The sequence below is a fragment of the Prionailurus viverrinus genome, chromosome D2 (assembly GCF_022837055.1).
Source record: "Prionailurus viverrinus isolate Anna chromosome D2, UM_Priviv_1.0, whole genome shotgun sequence".
NCBI lineage: Eukaryota > Metazoa > Chordata > Mammalia > Carnivora > Felidae > Prionailurus > Prionailurus viverrinus.
Window position 1 is genome coordinate 54,447,900 of NC_062571.1, and position 14,560 is coordinate 54,462,459.

The following is a 14,560-nucleotide window of genomic DNA, read 5'->3' on the forward strand; positions in this document are numbered from 1 at the left end:
TTACTTAAACATAAAGAGCCTATTAGTGAATCCGAGGGACCCTGGGGCCAGATGACATACATTGTTTACTTTACGGGGTGCAATTATGTCAGATTATTGTAATCTTATATCTAACCAAATTAGTATGTTTCAGTTAACAACAACAACAGAAAAAGAGAAAAGAAAAGAAAAAAAAAGATCAATAATGAATGTCTACTGTTACAAAGAACATAAGGGTTCTGTCCCAGTCTTACAAATATATTTTCCCTGTGGTTATGTGCTACTCCTTTTTTTTTTTTTTTTTTTTTTTTTTTTTAACCTAAAATTCTACCTTCCTTGGATAACTGGCAAGGAGACAAAGGCACAGTGTTTGGCAAGGTCTCCAGGGTATACCAGAGGGGCTGAATGCGGCGCCACGCCAATAAATAAATAAATATATACTCTCCTAACCTCCGATGACCCGCCCCAAAAGAAGGCCACAAGACCCTTGGGCGTAGCTCTCTCTGCAACGACAGAAAAGGGTCCACTGAGCCTGGGGAAGGATGACTCCAAGCTGCTGGCCAGTTTAGCTAGACTGCAGCAGAGGGGTGGACGCCTTTGGTCCAGCTGTGTGCACCGCCGCAGCCCAGAGAGGTGGCCGACCTCCCCTGCGCAGCAGGCTCCAGGAGCTGAAGGTAAGAGGCCAGCGGAGGACAAGCGCGGTCCCCAGCAAGGGGAGGAGGGCCGCGCGCGCATGCGCCCCGCCGCCGCCGCTGCCGGCCGGAAGAGCCGGGCAGCGGAGCCGCTACTCCCCGCGCTAGTCGCCGCGGCGCTGGGGAGAGCGCTGGCCGCGCGATGCGGCCCGTGGACAGTGCCGGGGCGGCGGAGGTGCCAGAGCCCGGGCTACCGCTGACGGACAACGCGCCGCAGGGCGCCAGTGAGGAGCCGGCGGCGGCGGAGGCAGCGGGGACGCCCGGCCCCTGCAGGTGCTGGGTGTGCGGCAACTCGCCGTGCGGCTCGGGTGCGTCGCAGGGTGAGTGTGGGGTGCAGACCCGGCGCGGGTTTCGCCTCTGGGGTTGGGTGGAGGGGGTGCGGGTGCCAATGGGCTAGGGTCCCCGCAACTCTGGGCCGGGGGCGCAGCGAGGACCGCGCCCCCATCCCTACCTTGCCCAGAGCTCGGGGAAAACCCTCGAGCCCTCACCTGGGGGTCTGCAAAGCAGAAGCCCTTTTCGTCCCCGCGGGCGCGAAGACCAGGAAAGTTTCTGATTGTGTTTGGAACCCTTTTGGGATTCTGAAACTGTACCTGTAATTAAAGTGTTGCGGGCACTACCGCGGAGTCAGATTGCAGTTCCGTGCACCCTGCTGGAGGTTGGGGGGCAGTCAGAGAGGCCATCCCTTAGGCTGGTGAGGTTGGGGGGGTCAGTAAGAGAGGCCATCCCTCAGGTGAGTGAGGCTGGGGGGTCAGTAAGAGAGGCCATCCCTCAGGTGAGTGAGGCTGGGGGGTCAGTAAGAGAGGCCATCCCTCAGGTGAGTGAGGCTGGGGGGTCAGTAAGAGAGGCCATCCCGCAGACAGGTGAGGTTGGGGGTGGAGAGCTAACCGTGAACACTGATCACAGTAGGAAGCCGTGTTCCCTGAAGAGGAAGTTGAAAAGCATAGAGCCTAGAAAATGTTTGCCTCAGTCTTAGAATCTTGGGAGGGTAGAGTTGAGTGGGACCACAGGTTCTTAAGCTTTTGGGGTTAGGAGGACTTTTTTGTTGTTGTAAATTTTTACAATATCTTTATTCATAACAACTCACTGAACTAAACCAAATGTCCATTGTTAATATAATGAATATTTTGTAATATATTCTTTTTTTTCTGTTTTTAAAAATTTGAACCACTGTATTGTATACCTAATATATAGGAGGACTTTCTTGGCAACTAATCCTAAACAAGGCAGAGGCACAATCTTATATACATTGTTAAGAGGTTCACAGACCTGTGTCCAAAGCCAGAGACCCTTTGTAAAAACACCTTGATCTTGTTCAACCTCTTCTTTCCACAAATGAGGGAAATGAAGCCCGGGAAGGTGAGGGCTTGGCGGTGGGGGTTGCTTTGTTTTTCCCTAGATCTGGCATGTGTGGGTGAGACATGGCACAAGTCCCTGCAGCACCAAAGTTAAGGATCCCAGCATGCCAGAGTCCCAGGCTAGGCCTTTTCTACTGACCACAGTGCTACTTTAAGCACATTCCTCCTTAACTCCACCACCCACCTAGGTCATTTTCCTGGAAACAGAGGAAATAGGTAGATCTCCCTTGAAGACAAAGTTACACAGCCTGCACCATCTCATCCTCTGGGTGGCCTCCTCTAAGTGTGACCCTGATTTCTATGCCTCTTATCCCTACCCCATTCCCCCTTCTCCCTATTAGGAACTTTCCCCTAATTTAGAGAGACGAAACCTAGATGATTCTTGCTCCATTTTTGTCCTAAATGCTAACTAACAATGGTCAGACTTCTTTTTTTTTTTAATTAAAAAAAAATTTTTTTTAAATAATTTTAGAGAGCACGCGGGGAAGAGAGGGGAGAGAGGCAGAGGGAGAAGGAGAGAGGGGAAGAAGCCCAAGCAGGCCCCATGCTCAGTGCAGAGCCACACACGGGGCTCGATCCCACGACCCTGGGATCATGACCTGAGCCGAAATCAAGAGCTGGATGCTCAACCGACTGAGCCACCCAGGCGCCCCCAAAATGATCAGACTTCTGATTATTTATGCATGGGCTGGTGCCTCCAGAGAAGGGGCTACCCCAAGCTGTGTAGACCAGATGTGTAGCTTGTAAAGAGGTGAATTTCTCACCTTATCAGTTATTATGGTTGAATGTCATTTTGGTGGAATGCTGAGTCAGTCCTGGTAAACTCTTAAATGTTTCTGCTGTTTGTAAACCAAAGAGGAATACTGTACCCTCAGGCAGCACATGGCAAAATGATAAACATTATAAGCGACTGCACCTAAGAATCTTGTGGCGTCTTTTAACTTCAAAGAAAATTGCTAACAGTGAGACTTAGTAATAGTTATTGTAAGGTGACCAGATAATATTCTGAAAACAGGACTGCCATAGAAACACTTTAAACCACTGTACTGTTTGTTGTCATTGAACTTTGTGACAGTATCACTTTAACTGCTTGATCCAACTGGTTATCTCAAGAAAGCTCATTTTCAAGTTCAGGTTGAAACTTTGAAACTGTTACCCATTTTTCTACATTCTTGGATAACCTTCACAGACAGCATACAGCTATCCTAAGATATCTATTTATTTTCTTGAGGGACAGTGTGGATCTTAGCCTGAAGCAAGAAACTGTCTTAGATGTGTGCCTCACACGCCCCTGGAGGGAGTTCTCTAGTGTAGCGATGGTTCTCTAGCTGGCAGGGCTTTTACAGTCCCAGAGATCCTGTAGCAGTGGGTCTGGGGTGGGGCTCGGGAACTGAAGTTTAAAAAATTACTCAGTTGATTCTGATTCCCAGCCAGGGTTGTGAATCACCACTTTAAAGGATAGAGAAACTGAGCAACTTTTCAGTTTTCTTCTAACTCAAGAAATTACACCGTGGCCACTTAATTTGAATTATTTAGCTATGCTTGTAGTGGAATATGATCATAGAAGCACAGTACATAAACAAATGCATCTTTGGATGATGCTACTCTCTTGTCCATCTCCCTTGGCAGAATGGAAATTATTATTCAGTAAGAGAGGTCTGCATGAGTAGAACCAAGCCTCACCCTCATAAGAAATAATCAAGTTCAGCCAGGCCTTGTAACAACTGCCCTGTTGCAGTCAGCAATCATGGGTCATAGGGTGTTTATAGGCAAGAAAATATGTGAGTGTTTTAAGAGACAAGATAATCAGAACCAGGGGTATAAAATTGAGTTTTAAAAGAGTTAAAATTAAATAAATAAATAAAACAGTTAAAATACCATGTTAAGTTAAAATTTTTTGGAGAAAAATTTAAAAGTTTAGGTTGGGGAAGATCCTTGAAATACAGACCGGGGAGATGTTTTCTGTCCTTGATCTTCCTGTTCTGTTCTGTGTGAGGGTGTTGGTTCTATGCATGGGTTGGGTTTCTTTTAAGAAAAACTATTTTATTTGGACCTGAACCCTGAAATTTCAGAAGCTGAACACTGAGGCTGACCACAGCCAAGACATGTATTTTGTGGTGCTTAACTTGGAAGTCGTCTAAAGTTTCCTTCTCATGGGCTGAGTAAGTATGTGCAGTTTGTTTCTGTGGTATCTGAGCCACATAGGTGTTGAACAGAATGTGGAGGATTCTGGTACTTACAATACATAATATGTGACATGATGACTGGTAGCTCCAAATGATTCTCTTCAACTGTGCACCTGGAACAGGAAGAGGTAAAGGCCTCTGATCACAATGGTATCTCTTACTACAAAGGTCAGGCTGTACAGTGCACCATCATACTTTGTCCTGAGTCACAAAGACACACACAAAGATTGTGCACCATCATACTTTGGTCCTGAGTCACAAAGTGTCTGTCACTTGTGGGCAAAGGTATCCAGCTAACATGAGGATATTGAAATGTATTACTGGGTGTTTGCATTTATCAGAGAAGGACATTTTTTAAAAACATTATTATGCAAAACTGTTCTCTAGCCAGGTAACACATTATAAATTCCTAGATTGGAATGATAATCCTAGTTTTACTAGAAATTGCAAGTACCCACACACCTTTCCATTTTGCTATGTTCTTAACTGATGAGGGCCAGTAGCATTTCCTTCATATTCTTTTTTTGTTTTGTATTAGTTTCAATAAAGAAAAAAATAGTAATACGTTCCTCAGTTTGTCACCTGTCTTTTAGGGAGTTCTCTGCTTACCCTGTCCCATTTTGCTCCCCTCTGAATGATGGGTTTGGGGTGAGTATGAGATTGAAAACAGATTTTAGTCCTGTGTTCGGTAACTAAGACAGAAGTGGCTAAACAAAAGTTGAATGCTCATAGTCACTAATGGATTGAATACTTGATGCCCTAGAGAAAGCAGAAGTTTCTTGGTTCAGATCAAGCCAAGAAGTTGGTATTAAATGGCAGTTGTAATTTTTTAAAAATTTTATTTTAAAGCACTTTGAGGTCAGAGGGGTAGACCTACCCTCTGTCCTCAAAGAGTTTATGCTCTAAATGGAAGATAAGTTGTAAAACCATGAAAAGTAAAAGATTTGATTAATGGTTCAAAGTAACAAAACAGCTTTCCCAGATTAGGCTGTTACCAGTGGTGTTAGACTGTGCATCTTTCTATGGAGTTCTCTCATATACTTTCATTTAGCAAATATTTAATCGGGGTCTTCCATGTGGCAGGCACAAACAAGAGGTCCAGTAGAGGTCCCAGCCTGGAAGGGTTCACAGGCTACTGGGAGAAGTAAGATAATCAACAAGTAGCCATAGGACACAGCTGTAAACTGTTGTCTAGAAAAAAAACACTTTCTTCATAAAGCCAGGTTCACCAGTGAGATGATATAAAATATCACTTGGAAGCATTTTTCTCTAGCCATCTTGACAAGCGTTTCTTAAAGATTTCTCTCACTGTCTTGGCAAGCTTTTTTACTTCTTTTTGACTTATAAGTGAGTAATGATTCTTCAGTGAGCCAAAGGAAATCCATTTTATAGGGTAAAACTGCATTTAAAAATTATGGGTTTAAATTGTTGCCTACATCAGTGATTCCTCATTCTTGGTGGGGAAAATGGTTCAGGTCCAGAGAATGGATATGCTTAGGAGACAGTATTTGTAGCCTGTTAGCCATTAACACTGTTCCATTTTTCTCAATTCCTAAGTGAAAATATTAAAACATACACTTGGAAGCAAGGACTAACCAGAACTTAATCTTTTTCAGAAGCCAAGAAGAAAGCACGCTGTCCTGGACTTGGCTTGTTTTATACATTATTATCTGCCTTCCTTTTCTCAGTGGGCTCTTTATTTGTTAAAAAAGTGCAAGACGTCCATGCTGTAGAAATTAGTGCATTCCGATGTGTGTTCCAAATGCTAGTCGTTATCCCTTGCTTAATATACAGAAAGTAAGTATTTCTTACCTGCGAAGTGGAAGGTATTAACAAATGTATGTAAATCTTTTGACCTGCTTAAATTATTTATTCTACAGTGTCTGCTTTATCCCTCCCATAGATTTACCAGTTACTACATTGTTTGGCTCTGATTAATAAAAAGTCATAAGGATTCACCTACAAAAGATGCTCTTATAAGCACAAACCACATACCCAAGAAGGGGGGGGGGTAGATTGAGTTATTCTCCACTCCTCATTTTGAGAACAAAGCTTTCCTTGTACAATTCCTCCATCTTGTACCACCCTCCCTTCTTTCCCTCTGCATAACTAGTATTTAGAAGAAAAAAGTAAATGAGAGGAAGTGGTGGTGTCTCCTAATATCAAGTTTCTTTCAGTAGAATGGACTGCTCTGTTACCAGGGCAGACAGAAGATTAAAGTAATAATATCAGGGTCTTGCCCCTGGGGTGATGTGGGAAAGGGAAAAGGTAGTCTTGAACAAGACCTTTTAAAATACTTTCATGTTTATAGTGTCCTCATCTATGAACTGGAGGGAATGATAATCTTTGTCCTCTACCCTGCACCTTGGTGGCAAGGGCCAAATAAAATTAATTATAGATCAGAGCACTTGTGTAGAATGTAACAGTATATGAAAACTGTCTTTTTTCCCCATCCTTACTGTTCCCTCCCTACCCAATGCCTCTTCCCCTTCCATATAGAACACCCTCCCCACCCTTTCCCAGATTAAAATTATGCCTTCTACACATCCCTGTGTACTTAGAACCCTTAGAGGATAGGCCACTTTGGTTCCTGGTGGCTGTCTGGCTCTTTCTCTCTTTGGGCAAAAATGCTTAAACCCTAAACTAAAAGTTTCAGTCACTTGCCCCCAAATTCTCCTTGTATCTATAACATAGTACAGATTCATTTAGAATAGTTTCACCCCGTATCCTGAAGATCTGGTGAAAAATGGTGAAAAGCTACTAAGATTAATATTGTCAGAAATTCCTGTATAAGTGTGGGCAAGTCACAGTATTTTAGGAAATGATGGTAAGAGTTCAGAAATTTTCAAGGGTAGCAACTGGTGCTAACACAATTATCTTCCCCATTTTGCAACAGAACAATTGGCAGGGGAAGGCACTAGAAGAATTTTTGAAATCCTTAGCACCAATCTGTTTTGACCTATTTTATGTTTCATTATCATGGAAGACTCTTAGCTTCTCAAAGTATGAGTCAAAGGTGACCACAGTTTCATTTCTAAATGAAATGTGGGTCCTCATGTCAGGCTTATAGGCTACCCTAAAGATGTTCAGGGCTGGCACAGGTCAGCAAGCTGCACCTAGCCTGAAATGTACCCAGCATTCTGCTTGGTAAGTATTAAAAAAAAAAAAAATTGAGTATCAGTTGTTATACTTATCCAAATGCTACTTGTTCTTTTTCAGTGTATCTTAACTCTTCTTGCAGAGAATAATGAAAAGTAGTCTGACATCCAGTGGCTAAATTACACTTTAGCATTGCCTCAGCTTTTATAGAAAAACTCGTAAGATTGGCAATGCATACTAGCCACGACCAAGTTTTCTTGTATAAGGCAGCTTAATCTTGAAATTGTACTTATCATAAAAATCATACATTGTCATTGTAGAAAATTTGGGGAAAACAAGGAAAAATCACCTAGGAGACCACTTATTAAGGTTTAACCACGATGAACATTTCCTTTTGTCTTTTTTGTAAGCATGTATAGACATGGGAAAAGTTATATTTGTTGAATTGTAATTATACTATTTATGGAGTTCTCTTTTATTGATTTTGCTTATACTGTGAACACGTACATGCTTTAGCTATACGTAGAAACCATTTTTTTGAACGTGTATAACATTCAGTTATGGGCCTTAAAATTCACTTACTATTTCCTTATTTTTTGCCAGTTAGGACTGTAAAAATAACATCTAATTAAGAACTGCAATTTAAAAAATACCACCGTGGTTTAATGTGCGCTCTTTCATTTGAATTTACAGAACCGGATTCATAGGCCCCAAAGGTCAACGCATTTTCCTCCTCCTCAGAGGAGTCCTGGGCTCCACCGCCATGATCCTTTTGTACTACGCTTTCCAGGCGACGTCCCTGGCCGACGCCACCGTCATCACGTTTAGTTCTCCAGTGTTCACGTCCATATTTGCTTGGATATTTCTCAAGGAGAAGTACAGCCCCTGGGATGCCCTCTTCACCGCCTTCACGATCACCGGCGTGATCCTCATCGTGAGGCCCCCGTTTCTGTTCGGAGCCAGCGCTGCGGGCACGGACGAGAGCTACTCTGTTCACCTGAAGGGCACGTTCGCAGCAGTGGCGCACGCTGTCTTTGCCGCCGTGACCATGGTCATCATCAGAAAGATGGGGAAGTCCGTGGACTACTTTCTGAGCATTTGGTATTATGTCGTACTCGGCCTCCTAGAGAGCGTCATCGTCCTCTTCATCATAGGGGAGTGGAGTCTGCCATACTGCGGGTTGGACAGGCTGTTTCTCATCCTCATCGGCCTGTTTGGTTTGGGGGGTCAGGTGTTTCTCACGAAAGCCCTCCAAATAGAAAAAGCAGGCCCAGTGGCAATAATGAGGACGATGGATGTGGTCTTTGCTTTCATCTTCCAGATTATTTTCTTTAACGATATGCCCACGTGGTGGACGGTGGGCGGGGCCCTGTGCGTTGTAGCCAGTAGTACCGGCGCGGCCATTCGGAAATGGTGCCAGAGCTCCAAATGAGGCTGTGGCAGAAGTGCGTTCTTGGTTTTTCTGGGCATCATCCCTCAGTGCGGACACACCGCGCACGCACACGCCTGGAAAGCCTGCATTTCCTTCACTGATTATATTTAATAAATTTCATAATTAAAGTACCATTTTTGAATATGCTATGTCTTTAATTAGCTAAGAGTTAGCCAGTGTGGTCTAGCAATTACTTTTTTCTCAATTATGTTTTGGTCTTGGTTTGGTTTCTTACTTGCTGTTGTTGGGGTGGTGATGGTAGGAGATCAGGTCTTTAGTTGAAGAAAAACTGCAAAATGTTTTATGACTCTGGTATAAATGTAATTTTTTAAAGTGTATTTTTGGTACTGAGGGGATACAGGTGGGGAGGAAACTTTAGATGTTCTTTTAGCAGTGTAAAAGCTAAGAAACTTATTGATAATAATGCTGCTATGATTAGATTAGGTCGGTAATTCATTTGAAACCTAATTCCATTTAGGAGGCCAAAGCTGAAACTTGGAAAAGGTGCCTACTTAATGGTGTTAATAATACAAATGAATTAGCCTTATTTTCAAGGCTTTTATACATGGTTATTCTTTTAACACACATGAGTGCCTTTTCATTTTGATGCCAGAATTTTTATATGTAAAGTTTAAAAAGTTTTTAATCACCAGGTTTGGCTAGAAGTTTTCTGTTTCGGTGGCATTCACAACTGTAGCTATCATTCTGTAATTTTAATTGTCCTCTGGTTTTGGATTTTGTGTGTGTGTGTGAAACTGCACTACGTTTTTCTTAACTTTCTGAGATTTCAGGTCTTTAAGCCGCAAGAGAGAAATCTTGGCAAAACCAGTGTGCACATTTCCATCCTGAAGTATTTCCCCCTCACTAGAAATGTGATTTTCTATAAATTCTTTTTGAATTTATAGTGTGATGCCAAATACAATTTTCTCAGGATTTTATTAGGTTGAACCATATGAAATTGCCAAGATTTTACCTTTTTAACTTACAAAAACCAGAGTTCATTATGGTTCATCCTAATAGATACCTCCCTTACCCTCTCTACACCAAATATTTAGAGGACTTTGGCATATATTTTTTTAAAACAACTTTTTAAAATGCAGTAATCTTATTAAACTTATTTTTATAGTCTTTTCCCCTTATGGAATTATATGTAATAATGCTTCATGTTATATGTTAGATGTAAAGACCTGTGAATCCATGGTTGATTGACTTCTGTAGTGTCTTGAATAATAAAGTGTCTTGAATAATAAAAAAAAATCACTGTTAAATTTTAGTATATCACTATGGTATTAAATATCAATGCTGCCCCATGATACTAACATCATGAATTCAAACATTTTATATCTGGAACTTCATCAGCCAATACTCTGCAGTTAGAGAATGTAATATTTAGGAAAGCTTGGAAGGTTAATTGGAAAGTAGAGAGTACATGGGAATGATTATCATAATGAATGCTTTATTGGTGAGGCTATAATGGTCTCCAACTCTTACTGTCCAACCTAGCATCTGTTACTATCTTAAGCCTGCATATCTGAAAGCTTATAGGCTCTTTCTCTTCCCTTCATCACAATTCTTCCAAAGAAAGAAAGAACTTGGCTTCTGAGGTTTATGCCTTGGTGAGAAAGGATCTTTTCCAATAGTTCCAAGAGGGAATTTTTGGCTTGCTGATCTTCCTAAATGCTTTCCACCTGACAAATCTTAAATGAAGTCTACTTTGGGGAATCATACTGTCATTATAACTTTAGCCTCATCCACAGTGTTGGAATTTAGAGTTGCAGGAGCATTATCTTGCAAATAGATAGTTACAGAATCAGCATTTTAGAGCTCAAAGGTTAGAAATCCTCTTGTAGGAGGAGCCATGCTGCACAGATAGGAATACTGGGGAGGAGGATCTGCCCGAGATGGGTTCCCATGGCCTTCTCCCTTATTTCCATGATAAAGTATAGAAAGTAAACCACTGCTTGAGTTACCTAAGGTAAATTAACTCAGGGAACCCTCTCTTGGTTCTTTACCTTGCACAATAAAACAACTTATGGGACTTTGAGAGTTAAATCCCTTTCAGCCTGTACACTAGAAATGTGTTTTATTTCAGAAGTGTGGTTTAAGTGCTTGAATGTCACAATATATGGCCAAGGTTGGAGAAAATGTTTCTTCTCTCAACTTTTACAGGGTGTCATTCTTAAACACTTTTATAATGTCTGAGGTATATACAAGGATATGTATGTATTGTAACAATTATAGGCGTGTGTATTTTGCAAAGACTGTAGTTTATATCCTGAAAATATTTTCATAAATTGTTTTTATTTTATAAGTACTAATAAAGCTAATATGAAAGAAGGCTATATTTTGGTTTTTATGGTTATAGCAAATGTGCTCGCTAATCTAACATTTCCTTTTTCATCCATGTGCTTCAAAATTCATTTTATAAAGGATATTGACCCTGGTCATTCAGCTGTGATATAATCACAAGTTTCAAACTGTTTGTTTGTCCCTCCGATACAGTCACATCAAATCTAGTATCTCTAAAATAAAGGTCCTAATCTTCTGTTCCAGGGAGACCTTCATTGTTCTAGACCCAGAGCTTGGAGCAGCTTCAAATTCCATACTTTTTGTTCCCATAGCTAATCTGTTACCAAGTCCTGGAGTGTCTGTCTTATTGTCTTGTGGATTCACTCTTTTGTCACCATTTCCACTGCTACCATTTTAGTCCAACATCAATAATCTCAAGCTGAATTACAACAGTATCCTAATGAGTTACCCACTTCTTGACTCTTCCACCCAGATCCTTGTCTCACTGCCAGACTGTGACCTTCCTAAAGCCCTGCTTTCATTGCTACTTTGGTTCTCATAAAACCACAATGATGCTGTATTGCATACCACATCTCATTCAAATTATTTAGCCCTATTCCCACTTTTCCAACCTGATTCTGCGTGTCCCAACGTGAGTTGATACTCTGATCCATATCCCCATCAACTCCCACATTTGCCAAGGGATTCCTTCCTGTGTCTCCCCTGCTTCCTTTGCCTTCTCTTCTGTCCTCTAAACCCTCTTAGCCTCCAACAGTTCAGCTTGAGCTTTTGTTTCTTCCACTGCCTCCAGCTTCTCCCGCCCACACTAGCCCACTTTGAAAGAGTGGATAAAGCACTGGAATAGGAGTGTGGTCATATCATTTTCTAGCTGAGCCAGGCATGTAATGTACTCAGCCTGTTTGCCTCATTTGCTAAATAGAATATCATTACTTGTCCAGCCCATGTTACAAAGCAATGCAGTTGGAGGACTTGGAAACCATAAAGGGGAATAAAAACACTAAGTATCAAACTGTTCTTAATACCATAGAGTTGAATATTGTCTCCCCTTCTCTTCAAAATGATGCCCAGCTCAGGGTCCTTACTTCTGAGCAGTTTGACTAGGAACTGTAGGAACAGTCTAATGGATTTCAAACCTCATTTGACTCCCTCCTGCCAGCATATAATCCTACTGTTGGACAGTTCTCAATTGCCTGGCTGACCTGCCCACGTAGGTAGCCAAGGGTCACCAGTCTTTATCTTACACATAGTGTTGCTACCTTTCCAGTTCTGGCTTTAGTTCTGATCCTCTGCGAGAATTACACTTGGCTCTGGCTGGGGAATGAACCTGATTTTCTATGTGTTTCCCATGCACTACTCTATATTTAGCATGGCTCTTTTAGCCCCTTATCTATTCACTCAGTTAGCACAATTAGTCTCTTGACAGTAATCTAGTGGTAAGAGAGCCAGATGTCTTTATGTAACGTGTTGACTTCTAATGTAGGTGTATGGAGCCATGTTCAGTACTGGGCATTAGAATTTGATTCTTGGGGTGTAGGTTGGGCACATGAAGCCTGGACACTACCCCAAGCACGCCATCATATAGTCCCTTTGGTGTCTTATATGAAGTCTAATACAGCTATTATATTCACTTAGAATTCTGTAAGATGCCCTCATAGGAACTTTGTGATCCACAAAGACCCATCCAAGTTTTAGCCTATTGGAATGCCAGGTTTGGAGCTGGACTTGGAAAACCAATTCATAGAGAGCTCGTGAAACTTGGTGTTGCCTATATCATTTCCTAGAAATTGGGGTGGAGCTTTATCGAAAGGGGTAAGGAGAAGACATGTCTATTGTCAAGGCAGGGCAGGAAATGTTGCATCATAGAAGTCCAGTCCATAGAAAATGTTCCACTGGGTTGCACAAGGTACAATGCCAGCTATCATCTATCAAGCCAGATTTGCAACAATATAAAACAATGCTATTCTTCTCACTAGTTTTCTAAATATTTATTTTTCATAAGAATATTATTTATGTTAACATAATGGAATCATTAAATAAATATTTCAATTTTTTTCAGTTTTGCTTTCAAATATGGTAAATATCTCTCATATATAACTCACATAACAGAAGCTCTTTGGAGTTCTCAATAATGTTTAGGAAAGTAAAGCAGTACAAGACCAAAAAGTTCCCAAGCTGCAGAATTAACATATAGAGTTATCAAACTTGAAACTTTAAAAAACAATGAGTAAGCCAACCACCAAATCTACCAACTTATTCATGAGGTTCTGATAGTTTGAAATGCAGCTAAATAACAGTTTGTAAATTAGAAGCATCTTTAATGTGATGTCCCATTTTAGAATTGTGAGTTAAACAACTTTAATCTATATAAGAGATCCAAATTATCTACCCGAGAGAGCAAAGAAAGGAACAATAAGCAATCCAATTGGCCTATGCTCATAGGATCATATCAAGTTGTGCCTGATACTTCCTATGTATGTGTTTTAGTTCCTTCATATGTGCATTTTTAAAAAGTCAGAAGACTTTGATACTTTGCAGGTAATTAGGTACATTGGTACAACCTCTATGAAGGACAATTTGGCAGCATCTATCAATTTACAAATGAATATACTTTTTCACCCAGAAATTCTATTTCAGGAATTTATCTTATAGATATATTTGCTTATTGCAAAATAACATGTAAAAGTTTACTCATTGCAACATTACTTGTAATAGCAAGATAAGAAAGAAAGAGAGAAAGAAAGAAAGAAAAAGAAAGAGAAAGAAAGAAAGAAACAAAGAAAGAAAGAAAAAAGAAACAAAGAAAGAGTCTGATGTTAAATAAATAATGGTATTGATAATGGGTTAAATAAACGCTGGTACTGAAAGGGAGGAAGAAATTTCCTCTGTCCAAGTTTCTTCTAGCTGGACTAATAATTAAGCTTACATAAGACGGATTAACAGAAGGAAAAAACCCACAAAGTTTTATTACATGTGCACAGAGGCCCAATAATGAAACAGACCTAAAGAAATAACCAAGGCAGGAATTTTTTATACTTTTTAGAAATAGAGACAATAAATCTATGAGGAATTGACAGGACAAAGAAAACTTTGGGAGCTTCAGTTACTAAGGAATTCTAAACAGTATTTGGGCTGGGTCAGTAAATTAGTAAAAAGTAACAAGTCTTTTTGGCTCTAAATTTCCTATCTCTGGTGATAAAGATACCTCTACTTCTTGGTACTAGGAGGGTATCTTTCATATGGGATATTTAGTTCCTGCTTTCAGGGGGACAGAAGAGGGTCTGAATGTCCTTCTTGCACAGGCCATCTCTTAAGTAACTATTACTGAAAATACTCAATATGCCAAAGTGGTATATTTGGGGTGGCCTGCCCTTGGGCCTTATAATACATACATAAAATAAAATGTAATACAATAAAACTAAACTAAGGAAGAGCAAGGGAGCTTTCCACACATGAATGTGGAATAATCTTCAAGATTATTAAATTTTTTTAATGTTTGTTTATTTTTGA

General features: G+C 40.8%; 1 protein-coding gene across 3 annotated transcripts; it reads left to right on the forward strand.

Moving 5' to 3' along the window:
- The first annotated feature begins 746 nt into the window (after positions 1–746).
- Positions 747–11,050, forward strand: SLC35G1 (solute carrier family 35 member G1). Of its 3 annotated transcripts, none has more exons than XM_047826370.1 (3): positions 747–991; positions 5,829–6,009; positions 8,005–11,050. In XM_047826370.1, the coding sequence occupies exons 1-3, from the start codon at positions 814–816 to the stop codon at positions 8,741–8,743; spliced, it is 1,098 nt and encodes a 365-aa protein (XP_047682326.1). In that variant the 5' UTR covers positions 747–813; the 3' UTR covers positions 8,744–11,050. The 3 variants fall into 3 exon arrangements, with proteins under 3 accessions (XP_047682326.1, XP_047682328.1, XP_047682327.1); XM_047826372.1 differs by having other exon boundaries at positions 5,901–6,009; XM_047826371.1 differs by having other exon boundaries at positions 747–979.
- Positions 11,051–14,560: the final 3,510 nt, after the last annotated feature.